Source organism: Pituophis catenifer, unplaced genomic scaffold, assembly GCF_029215685.1.
Source record: "Pituophis catenifer annectens isolate HBS135680 unplaced genomic scaffold, rPitCat1.0.hap2 SCAF_2, whole genome shotgun sequence".
In the NCBI taxonomy this organism is placed as follows: Eukaryota; Metazoa; Chordata; class Lepidosauria; order Squamata; family Colubridae; genus Pituophis; species Pituophis catenifer.
Window position 1 is genome coordinate 156,750,094 of NW_027256882.1, and position 26,167 is coordinate 156,776,260.

A 26,167-nucleotide genomic window follows, 5' to 3' on the forward strand; every position below is an offset into this window, starting at 1 on the left:
ATAAGAGAAGAGCTGATAAACTTCTACTCTATGATTAGCTACAATTGTTGTTAATGCTGTTGTGACAATCGGCTTTTAAACTGCTCCAGGTTTGTATATAAATGTTGTTGCCTGCCTGCCTGCCTGCCCTTGCTTACCTGGCCTTCCTTGGTATTGTTTGCTTAGAGTCACTATGAATCACCCTTACCACCTAGATTGTCAAACAAAAAAGTGACAAACTGGCTTTTCACTGTGTTTGGCTTGTTTGTGGATCTGCTTCTTGTATCTCCGGTTTAGCTAAGATACCATGAGCATTTATGGTATGTCACATTTTGCCTTAATTACCTGAACACATCAATATTGGTTTCTGCTGTTTATCTGCTTTTTTTGTGTGTGTTCGTGAAATTCATTCTCAAGGGGGGGAAAAAAGAACTGGAAGTAGGCCATCAGCAAGCCTTGCTAAAAATACAGCAGTGATGGGATGGTGATACAAGAGATATTAAAGATGTAATTGTATGCATCTCTGATATTTTTGCCTTGCCTCCTTTGGTAGGAGTTCTTCTTACATTGGATTCTTCTGAAATCTGCCCAGTGCCAGCAGGATGATGTATAACAATTGTGGATATTTGTGGATGTCTTTGTTGTACTTTTGATATTTTTTTAAAAAAAGAACATTGATTGATTCTAAAAAATAAAGTATAAAATATGAGATTTCTCTGCCTTTGTCCTGAATGAGTACTTAAAACAGCCAGAAGATCTGAGAGCTTGTTAGATATGGGGAATCTTGTAAAGGATTATCCTACTGATATTTCTGTTTTGCTTTTAATAGAAACAGGGTGATTGTAGTAATTCATAGTATTTTCAGGCTCAAACTGTGTGTGGGGGGGGGGCGGTTTGTCCTCATTGCTATTGTGAGCTTTACTTCCTACTTAAGGAACAAGTATGAGGAGACAATTGCTGTCATTATGCCTTTTTCTAAGCCCACTTACGTTCCTTAAATTGGATTTGTTTTATCCCTAGTTCAGTTAGCTCCTCTCAGTAAAACTGGCAAGGCAATTATGAATTAGCAGGCATGCTGTCATTGTCACCGCAGCTAAGAAACTCTTCCTCACTCACCCCATCCAATGCCCTCTATCCCATGCTTCTTTTTCTGTGGAGCGAAGCTAACTCTGAGACCCTTACATAAGGTGACCAGATTTTAACATTGGTAAAGAGAGACATTGTGGGCGTGGCTTATTTTGTGGGCGTGGCTAGCTGGTCATGTGACTGGGTTGGCGTGGCTAGCTGGTCATGTGACCGGGTGGCCATGGCTATGTGTATAGGGTAAGGTGAACAGATTTTAACATTGGTAAGAGGGACACCATTGTGGGCGTGGTTTATTGTGTGGGCGTGGCTTGGAGGCCATGTGACTGGGTGGGCGTGGCTAGCTGGTCATGTGACCGGGTGGCCATGGCTATGTGTATAGGGACTACTCAGAGGGCTGGAAAGTCATTTCTGACAGGTCCTCACACTTTTGACTGGTCCTCACACTTATGACCATCCTCACATTTATGCCCGTGCAGCATTCTTAACAACCATGTCACTCATTTCACAACTGCTTCTCTTCACCATGGTGACAAGATAGGGCAAAAACGTAAAATGTGAGGACAGTCGTAAGTTCGAGGACTGGTCAAAAATGCGAGGACCAGTCAAAAATAACTTTTTCAGCCCTCTGAGTAGTCCATATGCACAAAAGGACTAACCAGAGGGCTGAAAAAAGTCATTTCTGACAGGTCCTCACACTTTTGACTGGTCCTCACACTTATGACCATCCTCACATTTATGCCCGTGCAGCATTCTTAACAACCATGTCACTCATTTCACAACTGCTTCTCTTCACCATGATGACAAGATAGGGCAAAAATGTAAAATGTGAGGACAGTCATAAGTTCGAGGACTGGTCAAAAGTGCGAGGACCAGTCAAAAATAACTTTTTCAGCCCTCTGAGTAGTCCATATGCATAAAAGGATACAGTAATTGAGAGGGATGAAGGAAGGGAAGGGAAATTAGAGTAGGAGTGATGGTTAAGAGAGGGAGGAAGAGAGGAGGAGAAGGAGAAAGGAAGAGGAAGTAGGGAGGAGAAGAAGAGGGGGGGGAAGAGAAAGTAAGAAGGAAAGAAAAGAGAGGTGGTAGGTTTGAGGAGAAAGATTGCTGTACAATAAAAAAGATGAAAGGGAAGAAAGCCAACCCCAAACAAATATAAAGATATTAAGATAAAGAATGAATTGTTAAACTTTAAAGAATAAAAGAGAACAAATATGAATAAATAGCAATAATTAGAAACACACATACATACAATGTATTTTCTTTGAACAGAATATTTGGCTGGTTCACAAATTTAAACAGTGTTTAGTCATTTCAATTAAATTTACAATTTCTATATTTCCTTTTTGCCATATTTATTCCTCATCTATTTTTTTAAAAAAACAATATTACCCTTCATCCTCATCTCTAATCTTAATCAAATTCAATTTTTCCCTTCTATTCTATTTTATACCCCTTCCCATTGTCATCTATTTTTATATCCATCCTCACATTGGTTAATTATGTAATTATGTAATACAGTTGTTTAATACAAATTCACCATTTTAATATAAATCAATTAGTTATATAACTATCTTTTTTGTATATTAATCAATATGAACATGAATATTCCAATTATTTCCATGCAATCCAATTTCTTACAAATCAATTAATTATACTTACCAATAATAATAAACCAAATAATTTCCCCCATATATTCCTCCAAACCACAACTTAACCATTTCTGCTTTCAACACAGTATACAATTAATAATATCTCAATTATTACAATTCCCTAGTTAAAAAGAGCTTTTTTTTCTTTTGTGTTTTAAAATCTTGAACTCTCCTCTTTTGCCCTAAATAATTTTCCATTGTTTGCACTTACCTTTTTTGGTGAGGAAAAGGAAAATAAATCTGCTGCCTAATTTTCCAACGTTGCAAGCAAACCGCAAAGCCAACAGCCTGTTTTACTTTCAGTTTCGTTTTGAGCGTGGTTTGCACAAAGAGGAAAAAAAAACTGAGCAATTTAGCAAGAGCAGAGCCCTGTGCAAATCAGCTGAGAGGGGGAAGCCGAGCTAATTAACGTAGGGCGGCCCTTTGAAGCCCCACGGCAAGAGTTTAAACAGGTTTTTTCCCTCTAGCCATCAGCGGGGATTCAGGAGGCAGCCGGGAACCAGGAGGCAGAATGAAAAATCGGGACTTTTTTAAAACGACGCGGGACGCGGGACAAATTGCTCAAAAGCGGGACGTCTGGTCACCTTACCCTTACACCTCACATGAAACAAAAACTATAGACAGTTGTTTAATTTGGGGTCCCTTCAGTTTCCTGGGAGTTCAGGGACTTTCATTTTTGTAGCTGACCTCCACATAAATCAGTAAACCGAACTGCCACAGTCTGAGTAGTGTCTCTCTCTGGTGTTAATTTATTAAAATAGAGTTACTCTAATTAAAGCAATAAAAGTCTTCTAAATTTCAGGTTGTCTGGTAGAGGATTAAGACATCAGAATGGTTGACAGTCCCCTCATTCCACTGTAAATCCAGATGTTGTAGACATGAATGTTGCTATGGCAGTGAAACCAGTGTTCATAAAAGGTGTGGAGGCTCTACTTTTTGATTTTCGAAAGGAAAATCAAATGCATTGACACTACCAATGTCAGTGCTTCGAACACCATAGGCTGGTGACCCCCAGGGGGAGAGCCTTCTCTGTGGGGGCACCTACCCTCTGGAATCTGTTGCCCCCAGAGATAAGGAGAATCCAAGACCTCAGTGCCTTCCTCTGTGCCCTTAAAACCCACTTTTTCCAGCAAGCCGGGCTGCCTTAGGAAGAAATTTTTAAATTTTTTAAATGTTTTAATTGACGAGTTAATCCTATTATGTCCTGGAGGGTCATGTCTTAATCCCATCACCCTGGAGCTGGAGGTCTTTTGTTTTGCAGATAGGTTGGCCCAGTCCTTCTCAATGAGCACCAAATATCTGCTGGGGGCAGGGAGCTGCTCTCTGTCTTTAAAACATGTTTCTTTTATCACCCAGGGAAATATAATATTCTGCCTTTTTAATATTTCTCAGAATATTTCATTCTTCCAGGAGAGGGGTGGGTGCTAACTTTCTACACCTTTATTCCTCTTAAAGGTAGTGCAGATTCAGATTAGATATTCCCTTAGGTTTTCTGGTTTAGATTCTCACCTGTAAGAATCCCACAAATTAAATTTCATTTATTTTGATATTTTAAGGCGAGTCATTTTCTCAGGCCAACCTTCCTCACAGGTTTAGAGTTGTAGGGAAAATAGGAGGAACAAGGATTACTTATTTATATATTTATTGGCATCCTGCCTTTATTATTTTTATAAATAACTCACAGTGGTGAACACACCCAATGCTTGTTACCGCTCCTATTTGCCCCCTAACAACAACCCTGTGAGGATTGGAAGATTTGGCTGAGAGACAGTGACTGGTCCAAAGTCCCCCAGCTGGCTTCCTTAGCTAAGGCAGAACTTGAATTCATGGTCTCCTGGTTTCTAGTCTGATGCCTAAGGCAGTATGTGTTTGTGTTCACCGCCTACAGTTACTTATAAAATAATATGGGCTGGATAAAAAAAAAATCTGATAAATAAATGGTTCCGATTACACGATTGAAAGGCTGTCCACGAGGGTAAGGAGTGGCTGAAGGAATGTAAAACTAACACGTTTATAACTGTGATATTTTATTTTATTATTTATTATTTTATTAATTCAATTTGTATGCCGCCCCTCTCTGAAGACTCAGGGCGGCATTATATAACCTATGCAATGGCAAGGAATCCTGCGCTGCCATTAAACGCTCACACGAGGGAAGAGAGCTGAAATGCGCATTTAAGTCATTTCAAGACAGGGAATTCGATAGATTTCTAGCCCAGCACAGCCCGACCATCAACCACGCAAACTCAAACCGGGACGGTCAACACACGCTTGCAACTCCGTCAGCCAATAGCCAGCGTGCACTGTATTTACATAATCCTTTCAAGGTCCCCGCCTCCATTGCTGACATCATCCCTGGGAAATCGAAATCGCCAAGCGGCCAAAGGCGGCTCTTCTTCTGACAGCACCTACTCCCTCCGCTTCTAGACGAAAGCTCAGACTTTAGTCCAATCACGGAAAAGATGGGCGGGGCTGCCCTCCGTCTGGGCTGCGCGGGCGGGGCCAATTTTTTTGCAAAGAGCTTGAATTGCACAGTTTACAATAACATTCCCTGGAGGTGGAGCGGCGGCTTCTTTCGGCAGGTAGCGGCTTCGGGGTCGAGAGGAGATGGGGGGGGTGGTAATCTTGTAGGCTGAGAGATCTGTGGCCACTCTGGAGTGTTTTAAACCCGGTGAATGTGTAGGAAGGCGTGTCCGTTTGGAGGGAAGCAGCAAATACAAAGTAAGAAAAAAGGGGCTTCAGAAATCCGGCTTGCAAAACCAAGTTGGTCGTGCACCTTCTGCGGGGGAGCACAAGATTGTGGAAATTAATTTTAGCTAAGCCCGAAAGTTTAGCTGGGGGTGTGGCAAAATTAGGTTTCATTTTCAAGAAGTTGGGCAGAGCAGGCAAACTACATCAGACTGTGTTGAGCCAGTTAATCCAACCTTAAAAGAATTTTCCTGGCTTTCGGGTTTAATTTTCAAAAAGAAAACACTGAGCTGCAATTCCATTCACCAGTCTTCCCATTCTCTGCTTGTTCTCTGTCCGACATCTACTAATTTAATTTTTGTGTGTGGTTTACCTTTGAGTCAATTTTGGTTTCTTATTGATTAGTCTCACAGCCATGCCATATCAAAAGCAATAAAATAAAGGTCTATAAAATAGATAAAAGGAAATACAATAACAAAAATACATACCTGCTAAATAAAAAAAGAATTGTTTAGATAAATTGCATTGCTTTTACATGGTACCTCAGTCTCTTCAGTATAACAGATTCTTAACTGAACTGTCTTGTCTATAAACTTAGCACTTCTGTTAACAATGTTTACATTACAGCCTAGGGGGAAATAGGACAATTTGTGATTCAGGTTGTTCAAATCAAACACCTGACAACTGTCTGGGCTCCATTCAGTTGTTCTTGGCAAGATTTAGGAAGCGGTCCGCCCTTGGCTTCATCCTAGAACTAAAAGAGGGGCACGGCCCAAGGACTCACCCAGCTGATTTTTGTGCCTAAAACGGGACTAGAACTCATGATCTCCTGGTTTCTAGCCTTAACCATTACACCACACTAGCTCTCCTTATTTGTTTGTTTGTTTTCGTGTTTTGATTTGTATCCTCATTTGCTATAGAACGTTAAGGTAACTCCACCTCCTTTTATGTCCCACAACAACAACCCTATAAAGTTGGCTGGGTGGAGAAAGAGTGACTGGCCCAAATCGCCCAGGGTGATAGAATGTGCACCTGCAGCAGCAATGGTGGATTTTGCCAACTTGGAAGAAGCTCAGATCAAGAGATGTGCAATCCTGAATTGGATGAGGGAGGGAGGGAAGAACAAACAGAATTTTCCAGATCTACAGGTAGTCCTCGACTTACAACAGTTCATTTAATGACCGTTCACAGTTACAATGGCACTGAAAAAAGTGACTTACGACCGTTTTTCACACTTACAACCATTGTAGCGTCTCCACGATCATGTGTTCAAAATTCAGACACTTGGCAACTGGTTCATATTTCTGATGGTTGCAGTGTCCCGGAGTCATGTGATCATTTTTTGAGACCTGACAAAGTCAATGGGGAAACCGAATTCACTTAACAACCACGTTACTAACTTCACAAGTACACTGATTCATTTAACAACTGGCAAGAAAGGTTGTAAAACGGGGCAAAATTTACTTAACTGTCTCACTTAGTAACATAAATTTTGGCCTCAACTGTGGTCATAAATTGAGGCTTACCTGGATTTCTTTTGCTATTTGGCTATTAGAAACTTTGGAAAGCCTATTGCATTCCAGAAGTAGTATTTTTATATTTTCTTTCTATTTACTGTACTAAGGAGGTTTGCAGTTTCCAACAGCCCCTATGCAATATTCCTATAGGATTAGCCCCTTAAAATAACCAAGGAAAATGGGAATTCCTTCATAAAATCTAAATCCTGGGTAGTTCAACCACACGAAGGATCTCTCCTGTATTTGTGCATATGCTTTCTGCTTTTCATTACTTTTTGGACTGAGCAGAGTAATGCTGTCAAGACTTCATGGTTTTTAAAATTCTACAGATATTTCCGGGCTTCGTTTGTTTACAACATTTGACTCATTCTGACATATTTTTTCCTTTGTTTCACATCCCCTTTGCTTTCATTCAGCTACGAAACTCATACTGTAGTTGTTCTGCTGACAGAATTTGGAAACAGAGCAAAACTCATATTTTCTACATTCACGAGGCTTTCATTTGATTTGCATTGCTCTCTTTAATCTTTTTGTTATTTGATTTTCTTTGCTTTCTTTTGCACAGAGATGGCAATAAAGAGCTTCCTGAAATCAAAAAGGAAAAGCTACTGATGTCAAGGGAATATTGTGGCTTAAATCATATGCCCTTTCATAGTTAGGCATGCTTCTTAGCATGTATTTAAAAATGAGTACAGTCTCGATTGCAGTGGGATACCTTCCTTATGATCCTTGGGCAGGCTTCTGACTGGCCCCATTATATGAGAACTTGTTTAAGTTCTGTATGTACAGATTAGCTTTTATCAGTTGCAGCAAGGAACTCCTTACTGAAACCTGGCAACTGATTACATGCACGCACACACACATACACACAAGCATACAGAGAGAAACACACATCCACAAACACTTTATAAATACCTGGTAAGAAATTCTTGTAGGAGAAATGCCCACTACAATAAGGAACCAAAACTTACAGATGGAGCAAAATAACTTTTACTGGCATGCACAGCTACAGTATGAACTGGGCACTGGCCCAAAAGAATGCAAAAGAGCCCTGAACTAAGGAAGGTTATGGGTTATATAGCCATGGTGGCACAGTGGTTAGAATGCAGTATTGCAGGCTAATTCTGCTAACTGCCAGCAGTTCAAATCTCACTGGCTCAAGGTTGACTCAAGTTTTCCAACTTCCGAGGTTGGCAAAATGAGAGCCCAGATTGTTGGGGCAATATGCTGACTCTGTAAACCGCTTAGAGCAGGCTTTAAAGCACTATCAAGCACTACAGTGCATTCAGAAAGTATTCAGATCCCTTCAGTTTTGTCAATTTTGTTATGCTGCAGCCTGATTCTACAGTTGTTGAAACTTTTTTCTCATTGATCTACATTCAGTACTCCATAATGACAAAGTGAAAATGGATTTTTAGAAATGTCTGTAAATTTATTAAAAAGAAAAAAACTGAAATATCACGTTGGCATAAGTATTTAGACTCTTTACAACAACACGTGAAATTTAGCTCTAGTGCCTTCTTTTTCTCTTGATTATTGCTGATATGTTTCTACACCTTGAATGGAGTCAACCTGTGGTAAATTAAATTGATTGGGCAACCAGCTCTTGGAAGAGCCCTGGTTGCACCAAACTTATTCTATTTGAGAATTATGGAGGCCACTGTGCTCTTAGGAACCTTCAGTTCAGCAGAAATTTTATTGCAGCCTTCCCCAGATCTGTGCCTTGCAATAATCCTGTCTCTGAGCTCTGCTGGCAGTTTCTTTGCCCTCATGACTTTTGCTCTGCTACAGTATGCATTGTCAGCTGTGAGGCCTTCTGTAGAGAGATGTGTGCCTTTCCAATTCATGTTCAATCAATTTAATTTACCACATGTTGATTCCATTCAAGGTGTAGAAACATGTCAGCCACGATCAAGAGAAATGGGACGCACCTGAGCTAAATTTCACATGTTGTAAAGCAGGGGTGTCAAACTTGCAGCGTCATGTGATGTGTTGGGATTTTTTTCCCCTTCGCTAAACTCGGCATGGGCGTGGCCAGTGCATGACGCATCCAGCCCTCAAGCCACGAGTTTGACAGCCCTGTTGTAAAGGGTCTGAATCAATGGTGGGATTGAAATAATTTAACAACTGGTTCTCTGCCCTAATGATTTCTTCCAACAACCAGCTCACCAACTGCTCAGAAAGTTAATAACCGGTTCTCCTGAAGTGGTGCGAACTGGCTGAATCCCACCACTGGTCTGAATAGTTATGCCAATGTGATATTTCAGTTTTTTTTCTTTTTAATAAATTCTACACACATTTCTAAAATTACTTTTTCATTATGGAGTACTGAATGTAGATTAATGAGAAAAAAAATGAATTTCAACAACTGTAGAATCAGGCTGCAGCATAACAAAATTGACAAACGTGAAGGGATCTGAATACTTTCTGAATGTACTGTAAGTACTATTGCTATTGTCTACGAAGATTCTCAGTCATCCAGGTCATGGTTGTCCCAAAGGTCCTTTTTCAAGAGGCAACTGGACTTCCTGGTTTTTCTTTGAAGACATTTCACTTCTCATCCAAGAAGCTTCTTCATCTTCTTGCATGAGAAGCGAAACGTCTTCAAGGAAAAACCAGAAAGTCCAGCTGCCTCTTGAAAAAGGACCTTTGGGACTACTGTTGCTATTATATTCCTTCAGAAAGGTTACATAGGAATGATAAAGCAAATTAAATCATACTATGACTTTACATCCAGAATGTCATAACACTACAGGATGACCTTCCTTTGGCTGCCTCAGCATCTCTACATTTTTCCTACTAATGGGACTCTAACCCACCCTAATTACAGAAATTAACCTCATGTTCCACACTGGCGTTTACAATATTTTACTGCCTCCCTTCACACCAAAGGAAGGAAAAACCATGGTCTCATTTCTGTTATTTTCTCCTCTTTTTTTCCAGGGAGCTTTAATTTAGTATCTCCTTTGTATTTCTTCATCTTTTTCATATTTATGCCACGTACAAGCCATCATACATGACAACCTTGTGCAAAAACGTGTTTTTTATTTTGTACTTAATGTAGACATTCTTTTGAAAGAGGACATGTGTGATACAAAAGAATTACCTTTCTCAGTTGCTCAATGTTCTTACAAAGGGTTCCTGATGTCTTTCCTTGCTTAGGTGTGCGAGGTTCAGCAGCACATTCCAACATGTCCCAATGGCAACAAATTCAAATGCTGGACAAGGTTCACATGGACCAGATAGATTTTCTCTACTCAGATGACACCTTACCCATGGAAGTGCGTCAGTATTTAGCTTACTGGATTGAGGAACAAAACTGGTAATGCTTATTTCTATCCTAGTCATTTCATTGAATTTGTCTTTGTAATTCGTCTTTGATCTGCTGGTTTTTATTATTTATTATTGTGTATATCTCTTTCTATACAATGGGTTCCCCCCACCCCAGCTATGAATGAAAGTCTTTCTGACATACATCATGTGGTGTCAGCTAACTTTGATAGATCCTAAATAAAGTACAAATAGTCCTTGATTTACAACAGTTCATTTACTGACTGTTCAGAGTTACAGCAGCACTGAAAAAAAGTGACTTAAGATCATTTTTCACACAACAGTTGCAGCATCCCCATGGTTACATGATCAAAATTCAGATCCTTGGCAAATGATTCATATTTATGACGGTTGCAGTGTCCTGCGGTCATGCGATCCCTCTTTTGTAACTTTCTGACTAGCAAAGTCAGTGGGGAAGCCAGATTTACTTAACAACCATGTCACTAACTTAACAACTGCCATATTTCATTTTAACAACTATGGCAAGAAAGGTCGTAAAATGTGGCAAAGCTCACTTAATAAATGTCTCACGTAGCAACAGAAATTTTGAGCTCAGTTGTGATCATAAGTCAAGTACTACCTATACAAATGAATGGCACGCTGAACCTTGTATTCTGAAGATTGTACACTTGAATAAAAGTATGAAGTCGACTGATTGGTTTTACTGCACTAATAGAACTGTAAAGGAAGTATTTCCCTGGTTTAAACACAATGCGCTACCCAGACGTAGTAACGACTACATATTTATTCAGTCATCTCAAAGAATCACAATAGTAAATTGAGAAGCCTATCCAAAAGTTCTGTCAGATAGATAGATCCTTAAAAATGAGGATTTAAAGATCTAAGAACATTTATTAATCTAAAAATCTGGTAGGTTACAGTCTCTTCACCATTGTCAGAAAGAGCAAAGATATGATAAAAATTATAAGATTATTATGCTTCATTTAAGTAAGCAGGTCTGTGGCGCTTTCTTGCCTTAGCTATAAGTTTAGGAACTTCATTAAAATATACCCAAATTAGGGGTTTGACGACTCAAACCTTGCCTCCTGGTAATTGCTTTGACTAGTCCCTACGGTTTTCATGGCAAGTTTTCAGAAGTGGTTTCCCCTTGCCTCCTTCCCAGAGTTGAGAAAGAGGGATTGGCCCAGGGTCATCCAGTTGGCTTTGTGATTAAGGTAAGACTAGGCCTCATAAACTCCCAATTTCTAATTCAGTGCCTTAACCATGATGCCAATTTTTTTCTCAGGGCCTTATAATACCTAAATTATGACCCAATTGTGATTCCATACTTTTCAGAGTAGAAGACACACTCCCCCCCCCAAAAAAAGAGGGTGGAAATGTTGGTGCAACTTATACACTGAATACAGCCATTTTTGACCTCCTAAAACCTCACCCTGCGTATCCCATTTTTGCCAAAAACAGGCCCGTTTTTCCGCAAAAACGGGGTGCGCAGAGGGTTTGGGAGACCTGCAGAGTGCTCCTGGGGGCTGGGGAAGGCAAAAATGCAACATGGGGGTTTGGGAGGTAAAAAACGGGCCTGTTTTTTGTGAAAATGGGCCCGTTTTTGCGAAAAACGGGACACGCAGTGGATTTGGGAGGCCTGCAGAGTTCTCCTGGGGGCCAGGGAGGGCAAAATCTTTTTTTTTTTTCTTATTTTCCTTTTCAAAATCTTGGTGCATCTTATACTCCGGTGCATCTTATAGTCCAAAAAATATGGTAAGACTTGGTTTGCTTGGTTCCATTTTCTGACTACAAACAATTTCCTTCCTTCCCCCCGCCCTCCAAAACTACATGGGATGCCTTGTTTTGGCAATGACTTTCTCTTTATCTCAGCCAAGGCCGCCTGAGTCTTGCTTTGCATTCTCTCCATTATCTGCTTTTAGGAGCCAAGCAGTAGAACTGGACCCCTCATTAGCCTGCTGTCTTTTCCATACCATGTTGTCTTCACTGGATGATCAGATCGGACGTCTGGCGTTGGGCGAAGAGAACAATGCTAACATGTTACTCAAGCACAACTTGCGCCGTGCCAAACTGCAACTATGGGTATGCATAGAACACACATGTGTGTGTTCCTGCACAGCGGGAAAGGATCAGAATGAGATGGGAGCTTCCCTTCAAGATACAAAACAAGAGGAAAAACTAAAGGATAAAAGAGCTTGACATTTTTTAAGTGCAACCATCTATGTCAATGTTACTTAACCATGGCCACTTTAAGATGTGTGGACTTCAACTCCCAGAATTCTCCAGCCAATCATGCTGCCTGGGGAATTCAGGGAGCTGAAGTCCACACATCTTAAAGGAGCCAAGGTTGAGAAACACTGACCTATGTTTCTACACTGACTATGTAGTTTAGACCCTTATCCTTGCTGACCAAGAGAGACAAAATGTGTGCATTTATTGGGAACTCTTAGTTGCCATGTGGGCCTTTCCTACATTCATATGATGGCCATGAGGAGGACCACAGTGGCACAGTGGTTAGAATGCAGTATTGCAGGCTACTTCTGCCTGCTGGCTGCCTGCAATTTGGCAGATCGAATCTCACCAGTCTCAAAGTTGACTCAGCCTTCCATCCTTTCGATGTCGGTAAAATGAGGACCCAGATTGTTGGAGGCAATCTGCTGACTCTGTAAACTGCTTAGAGAGGGCTGTAAAGCACTGTGAAGTGGTATGTAAGTCTAAATACTATTGCTATCCTGGTGAGATTTCATACCTCAGGTAGGAAAAAGAACCTAGTTAATGACAGTGGAGATCTGCTTAGATTATATCTTGTTTTTCCACTAGAGCTATCCAGATGACCTGCAAGTAGTGATTCCAAAAAGGTCTGGTGTTCTTGGCAGTAGATGATATAAAAAGTTTTTATTTGGGTATAGCTTTACACTTTTCTATCTTGCTGTGCCTTGCCTTCCAGAGCAAGTATCAAGAACGTCCCCAGGAATTAGCCATTGCCATTGATGCTCTATTGAGACAGGAGAGAGCAATTCTGTCCGAAGCCTTTTCTACCTCTCAGGTAAAAAACAAAAACCTGTTTGGTCTTCTTCTGCCTGCACAAAACAGAGTTTTTTCCATCTAGCAATACTTGGTCAGCCTTGATTTATGTCAATCTCATCCCAGCGAAGGAAAAAAATTCTCTCCCAGTTTATTTTGTTTATTTGTTTATTTGTTTAATTTAATTTAATTCAATTTAATTTAATTTAATTTAATTTTTTAATTTACTTTAATTATTTTATTTTTATTTTATCTTTTTATTATTTTATTTTATTATTATTTTTATTTTATTTTATTATTTTATTTTATTATTTTATTTTATTTTATTTTATTATTTTATTTTATTTTATTTTATTTTTTTATTTTATTTTATTTTATTTTATTATTTTATTTTATTTTATTTTATTTTATTTTATTTATTAAATTTCCGTGCTGCTCATTCTCCCCTACAGGGTTGGTTCTTGATGACAAATTGTCAGAAGGTGACAATTTCCCCAAGAGTTTGTTTTAAACCAATAACCAACCCATAGCCAACTGCAGTATGAATTGGTTTATAAAATTTAGTCCTCGACTTACAACAGTTCATTTAGTGACTGTTCAAAGTTACTACGGCACTGAAAAACCGTCTTTCATCGTTACGAACTTTGCAGCATCCCCATGGTCACGTGATCACGAAATTCAGGCGCTTGGCAACTGGTTCGTACTTTTGACCATTGCTGTGTCTCAAGGTCACGGGTTCCCCTTTTGCAGCCTTCTGACAAGCAAAGTCAATGAGGAAGCCAGATTCACGTAACAACCGGGTTACTAACTAATCAACTGCAGTGATTCACTTAACAACTGTGACAAGAAAGGTCATAAATCGGGACAAAACTCACTGAACAAATGTCTCACTTAGCAACAGAAATTTTGTTCAATTTTGTTTGTAAGTCGAGGACTACCTGGAATAAATGCCCATCCCATCAGGGAAAAAATCTCCCAATTTATTTATTACATTTCTATGCCACTCATCTCTCCTCCAAGATGACGCAAGGTGATAATTTCCCCAAGAGTTTGTTTTAAATCAGTAACCAACCTATAATTCTCCTGAAGTATGAATTATTATTGTGGTGAAGGCAGCTGTTGCTAAACCTGGAAATGGTTAGGCATCCCCCTCTGTATGCAGACTTATGCAAATTAAGATATACATACGATGAATTCAATAAAATTAGATCGCTTACAGCAGTGTATTTGACTGGTCATGTGTTCAGTGAGGATGGAATGATGAGGTCATGAGACTTAGCATTACAAAGACAATAGCTTTTTGAATTAATCAAGGGCTATCTTCTTGGAACTGATGTGTTATTTTGCTGGGTGCTCTGACTTCTAGTGTTTTAATCCGTATTTATTATGGCCAAATGTTTCTGTGATTGTGGAAAGAGTTTGCTTTTCCTGGGAAGGTGGACTTAGGATAGGAGTAATTTGCAAACACTAATGCTATATTTTCTAATCCACCAGCATCATACTTCCAGCAATAATTTTAGTACATTCTCCTCTCCCGAGATCTGCACCAAAGCAAAATGCATCCCAAGCTTTTAATTTTACATTTGTTTTGGATGAACATTTTCACTGGGCAATTCAACACTGAATTGGAAAGGGAAATCCAGAGACAGGAGAAAATGTTGTTGTTGTTGTACTGTGATAGGGAAAAATAGGAATAAAAGATTGATATAAAATAGCAGTGCTGTAAAGGTAGGGGGAAAGATCTGAGGATTTGAGCAAGATACAGGGTGTCTCTTAACAACAGGAACTGGGGTGGGGGGAAGCCCCTTCAGTGATGATCCATACAAATGAGCTAGCAATGTTTGTGTGTTTTCTCTTCCTCTCTCTTCAGGCAAGTGTGGATCCTCCATCTGATTCCCCTGTGCTTGCCAGCCATCAGCATAAGATTGAGGAGCGGCTAATGGAGATGCAAAAGACAATTCACGTGAGAATGGGAGGCCTGGCAGTGCTTTTTAACTCTTTCCTGCAAAATTCAAGGTTGCTAGATACATAATTTCAGGTTGAGGCAAGCCACTTTATACCGTGTTTTTCCGAAAATGCAACCTACCCCAAAAGTAAGTCCTAGCTTGATTTTTTACACGTGTGCCCAATATAAGCCCTACCCCCCAAATAAGCCCTAATTAAGACCCCGCCCACTCCAGGGTGCACGGGTAAAATTAAGCTAGAGAGGGGATGGTGGGGTGGAGTGGCCCTACTACTTACCTTCGGACAGTTGCAGCCAGGCCTCATACACCCCAACACCTGCCTTGCTGGCCCATTTCTTCTGCATCCAGCAAGGCTTTCCTGAAGGCCTCTGTAGCCAATAACAGAGCTCTGGATCAATCCAGAGCTCTGTTATTGGCTGCAGAGGCCTTCAGGAAAGCCTTGCCAACCACAGAAGTTCCTGAAGGCCTCTGACAGCGAAAAGAGGCTGGGAGTGACATGTGCCAGTGAGCTGAGTCCACGAACAACATCCCCCCTGAAAATAAAACTTGGTGCCTTTTTTTGATGGCAAAAAAATATAAGACAGGGTCTTCTTTTCGGGGAAACACTGGTACTAAGCCATGGTCTGCTTGAATTGTGCTTGAGCTAACACTGGCTGAGTTAATGCAATTCTAAACCCTAAATCAAGGTTTGCAAACTACACGAGCTGGATTCACAACCATAGTAATCTGCAAATGTTATAACTTAGCGTAATATGCATTAGACCACTGGCTTTTCAACTAAGCGTGATTAAAACAAAACATGGAAATGTGTGTGCTGTTTAAACCAAACAACATTCATTTTTATTTTATTATGATTCTATTCCTGTATTCGTACTTCATTTATATAACAGATACAGGAAGGTGAAATTAATTTTGCACCTATTCAAATTATATATTAGTGTCCCCAACCCTTGGTCCGCAGCCCACTACCGGGCCAGGCAAGAGGCAGGCCGATGCACATGCATGCAGGCAGCTCCACTCGTACGAGCAGCGGGTTGGCGCACACACAAGTGGAGTTGCATGTGTACGTGTGCCGGCCTGCCTCTTTCACAGCCCAAATAGGCTACAACCTTGTAGTCAAGCTGGTGTGCTTGCACATGTGCACAAGACCGCTGCTCGAACAGCCTGGAACGGCTTCCCCCCCACTCCAAGCTAGGCCGTCAGGCCACTAAGATTGAGGATGGCTGTATTAGAAGGATATTCCTATTGTTTAGTTTGTGTTCATTACTAATCAAACCCTTGAGGAATGAGGGGCTTAAGGGTAAAGACAGGAGGAATTTGTCTCCCAGATATCTCTCATTTGCATCTTGAAACATATACCAGGAAGAGGGTCAAAATTAGTTCAGAGTTTCTTTGGGGGTTACGAAGAGTGGAAATGGAAACAGACATTTCATTTTGAATAGGAAGCAAAAAACAAACAAACCCAAAAAACTTAATTTTATTGGCACAAACTTGTTTTTGGATGCTCCAAATGGAGTGCAATGCTGTTCCTGATTGGCCTCCTTCTCCAGCGCGCTGCTTGGAGAATCCAAAGCGTGGGATTATTCTCAGAGAATTAGTCAGAGACTGAGTGTATGTTCCTTTAAATTTTGTCTTGGTTCTGCCTCCTCTGCTCGGCTGATGTCAGTTTTATTCACTCAGTCGAGCTGAAGAGACTGGTTTTGTGGCTTGCTTTGGAGAATAGAATTATTGCTTCCCAACGCTTTGGATTTGGACTTTTTTTTTTGGACTGATTTCTTTCTACTAAGAGATTCTGGACTGTTTGATCGTGTTAAGGGCGGTGAGTCAACCCAGGGCCCTCGGGTCTGACTTTCCAAGACCCTAATTGACAGGTCAGGCACCTGTTCGGAGCTCTGTCCCGGCTGGGCCATCTCTGTTTGTTTCTGCCACTGGTGAGTGAGTCGGTTCCCCGGCTTGCCGGTACAACCGCCACCACCATCATTTCTACATTTCATTGCTGACCTGATTGGCGGCCTCAGAGTCCCTGCTACTGGCTGGAGCATACTCTGTCATATTGTAAATACCGTTAAGCTTGAAGCCTTAGTGCCTTGCTAGCGCAATTGATCCGGAATGTTAAGGCTCCCTGTTGGAACTTTCGGATCCGACCCCACCCCCCTGAACTATGCGGGCAGCTTCAGCTCCGCCATCATCTGCCTCCTGCCCCGCCAAACGCTGTTCATCAAAAACTTGGGACGAACAACGCAGGCATCGGGCGTTGGAACGCCAATTTGGCCTGGCTCAGAAGAAGGTCTTGGAGGCGGATCATCATCCTGACACTGGTGCGAGGGTTACCTGACTTGATTTGCCCAAGAGAAATCAGGTTGTTTCAGCGGCATTGCCCCCTCAGCCTCAGACAGGGTTTCCATCACAGTCTGCTGTCCAATCCGCTCCTGAGGCGACCTTTACCCCCACTGCCACAGGTCTCCGTCAAGTGGGGAATTTACATTCTGATCTGACCCTCAATGTCCAATCGATTGTGGCATCAACGATATCCAGCCTCTTTGCGGCAGGCTCCCTACCTCCTGCCTCTGCTCTGGGGTCGCAACCTCCACCTCAGCCCCAAGTAGCAGCCCCTTCTGCTCTGGTGTTGCAACCTTCACCTCAGCCTCAGGTCACAGCCCCTTTTGGCCACTACCAAGACTATGACTGTTATCAGCACTCAATCCACAGTGAGGATTCCAATTGGGACAACAAAGATCATAGAGAGTCAGACTTCTCTGAGGACGAGGGTCTCTTGCCGGACCAGCCAACACTTATCAGGATTTTCCGTCCGTCCCTCTTTAAATCTCTTCTGCATAAAGCCAAGGTCTCAACTAATTTGACAGTTCCTCCTGACTAACAGGCCGCCTCTACTTCTTCCCTCACTTCTGAGGGTCTATTCAATGTTCAAACAGCAACACAAGACTTTATACCTTGTCCTCAACTGTTCTCGGAAGTCATACAGAGGCCTTGGGGCCTTCCAGGTTCCTTGGCCGCTCCAAGTAGTCTGGACAAGAGGCTGTACTGCTCAGCTCCTAATCTTCAGGACATGTTACAGTTGCCTTCTGTAGATGCCCCCGTAGCCCAATTGACATCGTCGTCGGTTTTCACTAACGACGTTGCTGACGGTCTGCGAACTGAGGACAGGAAGACGGAACTCCTCTTGCACAAGACTCACCAAGCAGCCGCGTGGGCAATCAGGGCGGCCACCTCGGCATCATTTTTCAACCGTGCCTCCCTCATCTGGTTTCGCCAGTTGCAGGACCGCCTACCTCCGGACGATAAACGGCTGCACCAAGACATTAACAAATTGGTGGCGGCCGCGGAATATTCAGCCAATGAGTCCTTGGACGTGGCCAAGTTCGCCTCCAGGTCCCTCACTGCCACCGTCGCTTCCCGCCGCCTTTTGTGGCTATGTCAGTGGAGGGCGGACACCAAGTCAAAGTGGCAGCTGGCTTCGGTCCCGTTCAAAGGAACTAATCTGTTTGGTGATGCGCTTACTCCCATCCTAGTTGAGGATAAGGATAAGTGCAAGGTGATGCCATCTTCATATAGGCGGGCAGACCGACGTTATTCCCCGTATCTTCAGCGACTGCCCTTTCAGACTGATTCTGGACCCAGCGGGTCCTATCAGTACCGTTCTTCCAACCAGGAGTACTACAGACCGTCTGACAGATCCAACTTTTGGGACAGAGGCCGCAGACAACCTTCTTAGAAGAAGCCTTTCTGAGGAACGGGCAACCGTCCCTTCCGGAGAGGAAAGTGACTATCCCCCCTTGGCTCCCATTGGCGGTTGACTTTATCTTTTCAGGGACCAATGGGAGTTAACTACTACGCATGCCTGGGTCCTGCAGACCGTACATCTTGGACTTACCTTGGAATTCTGCTCGAACCCTCCGCCCAGGTTCATCCAGTGCCCCGTTTCAATTAACCCAGAAAAGAGGAAATTGATGGAGGTGGAAATCCAGCACCTCCTGGACATTCAAGCCATAGAGCCGGTTCCTATAGAACACCAAGGGACCGGCTGCTATTCTGTCTTTTTCCTGGTAACCAAGAGTTCCAGGGGTTGGAGGGGGATCCTGAATCTAAAGGAGCTCAACAAGTTTATAAATTACCATCAGTTCAAGATGCAAACTCTACAGTTAATATTGGATTGCATTTGACCGGGAGATCTAATGACTTCCATAGACCTGAAGGAGGCCTACCTGCACATTCCCATCCATGCAGCACACCGGCGCTTCCTTCGATTCACCTATGCCAACCGGCATTTCCAGTACCGGGCAATGCCATTCAGCCTTTCATCGGCACCCCGGACATTGACGAAGATGCTAGCCACCGTGGCTGCCTCCCTCCGGCAGATCCCCATATGACTCTACTGTTACCTGGACGACATCCTCATTCTTTAGTCATCACCCAGCCAGGCAGTGCGGGATCTAGAAGCAGTGACCACCTCCCTGCAGTTACATGGCTTCGCACTGAACCTCGACAAGAGTCATCTTCACCTGACCACTCGCATATTACACCTGGGGGTGGTTGTGGACTCACAGCGGGGCATGGTTTGCCTATCCGAGGACCGTCGGCTCAACATTCGCGCCTTGGTGTCTCGGGTATTACCGCTCCTGAGGGTGCCATCATTCTTCTGTCAACACTGCTGGGAAAAATGATATCATGTATATCTATCATCCCGTGGATCAGATTCCATTCCCGGCTACTGCAATGGTACCTCCTGCCCTTTCAGAAAACACGCTGCAGCAACTCCAGATCACGAGTTCGGTTGCCGTCAAAAGTGCGTCATTCCCTTCATTGGTGGACCTCCCCGACCATGCTCAATGGATGCCTGTTCCGGGGCCCGCCTCGAGTGACAATCACCACAGATGCTTGCTGGGGGGGGGCGCCCATCTTCAGTCCCACATTGCACAGGGCCGCTGGTCCCCTGTGGAGCTAGCCAATGACATAAATTGGCTCAAGCTCCGTGTGGCCAGGCTCGCCCTCCTTCGTTTCCAACCCCTCGTGGAGGGTCAACATGTCCGGATACTCATGGACAATGTGACGGCGAAGGCGCATGTCAGTCATGAGGGAGGAACGCAGTCCGTGCCCCTGATGCAAGAGGCAACCAGACTACTCGCCTGGGCGGAACAGCACACGCTGTCGTTGACAGAGGAGCATATCTCCGGGACCGACAGTCTTCAGGCGGACTGGCTCAACAGGCAGCAGATCGATCACGCGGAATGGTGCCTCCACCCGTCCCTCTTCCGCGAGCTGTCGAACAGTTTCGGTCGCCCAGTCCTCGACCTATTTGCGCATCCAAACAACGCACAACTGCCGAGGTTTTTCTCCCGGTTCCAGTGTCCCACGGCAGAAGACGTCGACGCCTTTCGCTGTCCCTGGCCTCAGGGCCTGCTTTATGCCTTCCCTCCCTTCCCGCTCCTGCCGAGGGTGATTCGAAAGATCCTTCTGGAAAAGGCGGACGTCCTTGCCGCTCCGCACTGGCCGCGCAGGTCATGGTTTGCGGACCTGGTGAGCCTCTCGGTCGCCCCTCCCTGGCGGATTCCAGAAGACAGGATTTCTCTCAGCCAGGGGGTCATACTGTATCCAGAGCCCCAATGGCTGCAGTTGACCATCTGGGACTTGAGAGGATCCTCCGGACTAAGGACAACCTTTCAGGGAGCGTGATCTCTATCATCCAAGCCTCCAGGCGGCCTTCTACGACAAGGATATACAACGCTACCTGGCGTTCCTTCTGTTCCTGGTGCGCAACCAAGCACACTGATCCAACTACTGCCTCTGTCTCTGATGTGTTGGAGTTCCTGCATGCTGCTTCGATAAGGGCCTTGCACCAAGCACGCTCCGCAGACATGTGGCAGCCCTGGACATAGTACTCTCCAACGGCTATGAGAGCTCCCTTTCTCGCAACCCGCGGATTCGGTCCTTCCTGAGCGGTGCTTCCAACCTTCGCCCTCCCGTGGTTCACCGTTACCCTACCTGGGATCTTCCGCTTGTGCTCCAGACCCTTACCTCCTTTCCCTTCGAACCATTGGGATCCATCAGGCTCCGTCTCCTAATGCTCAAAGTTGTCTTCCTGGTTGCGATAATGTCTGCGTGCTGGATTTCGGAGTTAGCGGCCCTGTCAGTGAGAGATGATCTGTGTGTCTTCCATTCTAATAGGGTCGTTCTCCGGATGGGCCCCTCCTTTCTGCCCAAGGTCAACTCGCTATTCCATCGTGTGCAAGAACTGGTCCTCCCGGATTTCTGCCCCAACCCGAGACATCCGTTAGAAGACCAGTTGCATACCTTGGACGTTAGGAGGGCCCTCCATCGGTACATCAAACGAACTGCGCCATTTCGCCGTTCCGAAGCCCTATTTGTCTCGTTCCTTCCGGCGTCACTGGGCAAGAAAGTTTCCTCTACTACCATAGGGAGATGGCTGAAGGCCTGCATTTGTAAGGCTTACACCCTGAAAGGCAAACCCCTCCCGGGAAAGATCCTACCGCACTCTACGAGAAGTGCATCTACAACCGCAGCATGGGTGACTCAAGCCTCCGTTTCTGAAATCTGCAGAGCAGCCACATGGACGACCTTATCTCCATTCATCAGACACTATAAAATTGACTCCTTTGCTTCGGCTGAAGCTTCCTTTGGTCACAGGGTGTTGCAATCCGTTACTGCTTCGGAAACTGCCCCGGACCTTTCTGTTGTCCCCCCCCCTAATGAAACTTGCTTGGGTATATCCCACGCTTTGGATTCTCCAAACAGCGCGCTGGAGTAAGGACGTTGCTTACCTGAATGTCCCTTCTAGACGCGCTGCTGGAGAATCCAACCCACCCTGTTCAGTCTGTCCTTCAGGTCCGGTTGGCTCCGATTGCTGGTTTACCGTTTGGGCTCCTCATTCTCTCTTCATGAACAAAACTGACATCAGCCGAGCAGAGGAAGCGGAACGAAGACAAAATTTAAAGGAACATACACTCAGTCTCTGAATAATGCTCTGAGAATAATCCCACGCTTTGGATTCTCCAGCAGCACGCCTAGAAGGGACATTCAGGTAAGCAACGTCCGTTCGTACTGATTGTATCCCTGCTGTTGGTTCTAGCTGTGCATCACAGAATGGAGATTCATCCTGAGGTCTTGTCTTTTCAGTGTGTCCTACTAATTGTTATACTTGTTCAAAAATCCTTGCTTAGTCTGTACTTTGACATCTGTCTGTATTCCACAGGGTCTGAAATGTTCAATTGAGCAACACGACGATCTACAGGATAATTTTGATTTTTCTTTTCGGACACATAAACATTTAGGTGAGGAAACTTAACGAGAAGCTCCTTTATTTGGAAACCATGATGGGAAAAGGACAGGGTTTTTTGTTCGTTGATGATGGATGATCAAGTCTTTCCAAAGAAATTGCTCAAGAGTCTTGAGGGACTCATTGTCCAGACAAGTCACTTAAAGAGCTCTGCAAAATATTGAATAATGTCATCCAAGGATACAGCTTTTTAATGGTACACTTCTCCCTTGAAAATCACCTGAAAATAGCTAAAGCTATTTATGTATTTGCAATAGTGGTGAATATCTGTAGCTCGGTTGTAGGATAAGGGTGAAAGTTTGTTCTTCGAGCATGCGGGTTGGTTTCAGAACATTTTGTTAGCAGGCTAGGTAACATCTTCAGCAGAGTTTAGGGGATTATCTAGCCTGGTAAGGAAATGTTTGGAAACCAATCCACAAGCTTGGAGAATGAACCTTCACTCCTCCCTCCATTTATGTATGTGTCAGCCAGTTTGAGACTTCAGGTCCTGCAGCGCAGCCACGACTCCAAGCTGGCTGGACAATATGCTTATATCTATTATCCAGACCTGATTTAGGAAGAATGGGTAGCTCATTTTTTTTGATCAGACACTTATCAAGGACACCCAAACTTTTGTTTTACAAGTGGAAAAATTATTGATCTATTGGACATTAGTTCCCATTATGCTTTACCATTAGTTCTGCGGTGTGTAACTAATGAGAGTCCAACCATCTTAATGGTTTCTTTCAATAAATATTTGTACCAGACCCATGTTGGTGTTTGGAAAGGGACAAATGGGGCAACTCTTTTGGATTGAGGAGGAGGCTTGCTTGCCAACATTAAACTTTGCAGAACTGGTGTTAAACAATACTACACACTCACTGCTCTGATCTATGGGCTTAGAGGGAGTTCATGGCCAGCACGGTGCCAATATATGAATTGGAATATTGAGTAATTTTGAAATGAATCAGATTACAGATATTTGGATTATTTACCCGTGTTTGCCCAAAAATAAGACCAGGTTTTATTTTCTTTTGGGCCCCAAAATGAGTTTATTTTTTGGGGGTGTCTTATTCCATGTAGGGGAGGCCCACTAGTTCTGTTTGCTCACGGCCACAAAGGAGCAGGAGGCTGAGTGATGTACTGGTTCCGCAGCCACGAGGTGGAGGGGGGGGTGTAGCTGCCCCATGCGCCCCGCACCAACTTACCTCAACACCTCCACAGCCAGGCAATCAACACCCCGACACCTGTCTCGCAGCCATGGCATCAGCATGCCCCTCGGCCTCCTGTTCCGTTACGGCCGCAAGCAAAAATGGGCCGGCAGCCATGTGGGCTCCTGTTGGCACATGGCTGCGAGTGCTGCTACCGCCGCAAGGCAGGTGTCGGGACATGGATGGCCTGGCTGCAGGGGCTCTAAGGTAGGCTGGTGCAGGACACGTGGGGCAGCTCCACCCCAGCCTCACTTTGTGGCTATGGCACTATGAGCAACCAGACGGAATGGATGGCCGGCAGGCTCATAAGTAGGGCTTATTTTGGGCGTAGGGCTTATATTAGGCACATTTTTTAAAAAAAAAACCATGCTAGGGTTTATTTTCAGGATAGGTCTTATTTTCGGGGAAACAGGGTACATAAACTTGGTGGTAGAGAAAGATGCCGCTTCACCCCAATCCAGATGTTTGAAATTTGCTAGAGGATGTCATCCTTGGGCCCTACTGCAGATCCTGTTGTACTGCAGTCGGCTTAGGGAGTCACCCATCCTAAACAGCTCCTTATTAAAGATGAATCCTGCTTCCTGTCCGTTCTTTTCAGTTAGAAAGTTCAGAGGGACTCAATGGCTCCCTCAAAACCATTGACAGCTTTGGAGATCCAGCACTCTTGGCAATCAATAGGAGAACAGGTTCAGCGTCCGTCCTTCTCTAAAGCACCCTCTTTTCTTGCAGAAAGCACCACTCCCGCTAGTGAACCTATTCGGGCCAAAATGATTGAGAAGTTACAAAGCATGTTAAATAAGTTGAACCACTTCCGCCAGGTGAGTATGAGTGCTGGCCGGTACAGTAGCATGATTTTTCCCTCTTCTTTCATAGCTTTTTTTTTTTTTTAATGAAGTTATAATTTCAGTAAATTTCAAATGCTGCAAAAGCAGGGGATTTGAACTTACTAATGCAAAAACATACTGCATGTCTTAAAACAGGGGTCCCCAAACTTGGCAGCTTTAAGACTTGTGGATTTCAACTCCCAGAATTCTCCCTAATAGCTGGCATAGCATAGCTGGCTGGAGAATTCTAGGAGTTGGAGTCCACAAGTCTTAAAGCTGCCAAGTTTGAAGACCTCTGTCTTAAAAGATGCAATTACATTTTTTTAAATCAAAACCATACATGGAAATGCACAGGTAGTCCTTCATTATGACTTAACTATTATTCAAAGTTATGACAGGTGCCGTCCCCCCCCAAAAGCTACTTACGACTTGGTTTTGAAGTCCCAATGTCACCCTCGCCTGTCCCATACAGTCACATGACCTGGGTGCTCAACAACCAACCAGCTCAGTTTGCAGTGCCCGGAGGACACATGACTGTGATTTATTACAGTTTTGCTAGAAACTGTCATTTAGTTCTGGTTTCTGGCAAAAACTGCCCCATAACTAACAATAGCTTTGCTTAAGGACTTAACAACCACTGCAAAAAATGGTCATAAATCAAGTCTGGTCCTGTCACCCGCTTTATGACTGTTGTGGCCTGTCAGCAGCCTGTGCAGCTAGTAGCTGATTCTGACAGTGAGGAGGCTGGTGTGGTGCAGCTGGCACTTGAGTCAGACAATGAGTAGGCTGGAGAAGATGTGGTGCCAGAGGCGGGGATTCAGCCAGGGCCTTCAGAACCTCCAGAAGCTCCCATAAGTGAAGAGGAAGAAGAGGAGGAGCCTTTTCTCGATGCACGGGCGCACAGAGCTGCCAAAAGGCAGGAGTGGTTCCTCAGGAGGAGGTCTCCTCGAGAGTAAGGCTTGGGGCTAATTGGCCACTCCCTTAGCCTATTTAAGGGAGGACGACGACTGAGGCAATTTGCAGGGAACAACTTCTTTCACTCTCCTTCGCATCCTGATCTTAGTTCTCTTATCAGTTTCCTGCAAATTGCTTCTGGGCTTTCTGCCAACCATAGTAAGATTACGATGATTTATTCTTTGGATTCTTGTAGGCTGTTAAGAAAGTTAATTAACAGCCTTTATTTGAAAAAGACTGATTTAATTTAGTAAACTAAGGTTGTACAGACTTTGTGTGTGCTGCGTTCTTTGGTGTCCGTAGTTGGGGCAGAACAATGACTGTCACAACTTACAACTGTATTTGCCAGGTGTGAGAGGACAGGTTGCCTGCAACATAGCCAGAACCTGAGCTGCTGGTATCTTTGTCCCTTTTAAGATTTCTCCCTAGCCATCCCAGTACAGGTAGACCTCAACTTGACCACAATTGAGCCCAAAATTTCTGTTTCTAAGTGAGGCATTTATTAAGTGAGTTTTGCCTCATTTTTTTGACCTATCTGGCCACAAGTCCTTATGGGAATCACTGTAGTTTAGAAGTTAGTAACCTGATTGTTAAGTGAATCTGGCTTCCCCATTGACTTTGCTTGTCAGAAGGTTGCAAAAGGGGATCCCGTGATACTGCCGCCATCATAAATATGAATCATTTGCCAA

At 43.7% G+C, this 26,167-nt stretch overlaps 1 protein-coding gene across 7 annotated transcripts in view; it reads left to right on the forward strand.

Annotated features, from left to right (window-relative positions):
• Window positions 1-26,167, forward strand: part of STAT2 (signal transducer and activator of transcription 2) — a 55,817-nt gene that overhangs the window by 10,113 nt on the left and 19,537 nt on the right. For 6 of the 7 annotated variants that reach the window (XM_070937836.1, XM_070937837.1, XM_070937832.1 and 3 more), the window contains 6 exons: window positions 10,082-10,241; window positions 12,133-12,292; window positions 13,158-13,256; window positions 15,105-15,197; window positions 22,427-22,505; window positions 24,430-24,518. In XM_070937836.1, the coding sequence (XP_070793937.1) occupies window positions 10,082-10,241; window positions 12,133-12,292; window positions 13,158-13,256; window positions 15,105-15,197; window positions 22,427-22,505; window positions 24,430-24,518 (680 nt within the window). Of the gene's footprint in view, window positions 1-4,927; window positions 5,297-10,081; window positions 10,242-12,132; window positions 12,293-13,157; window positions 13,257-15,104; window positions 15,198-22,426; window positions 22,506-24,429; window positions 24,519-26,167 lie in introns of those variants that run through there. The other variant, XM_070937838.1, reaches the window with a different exon arrangement.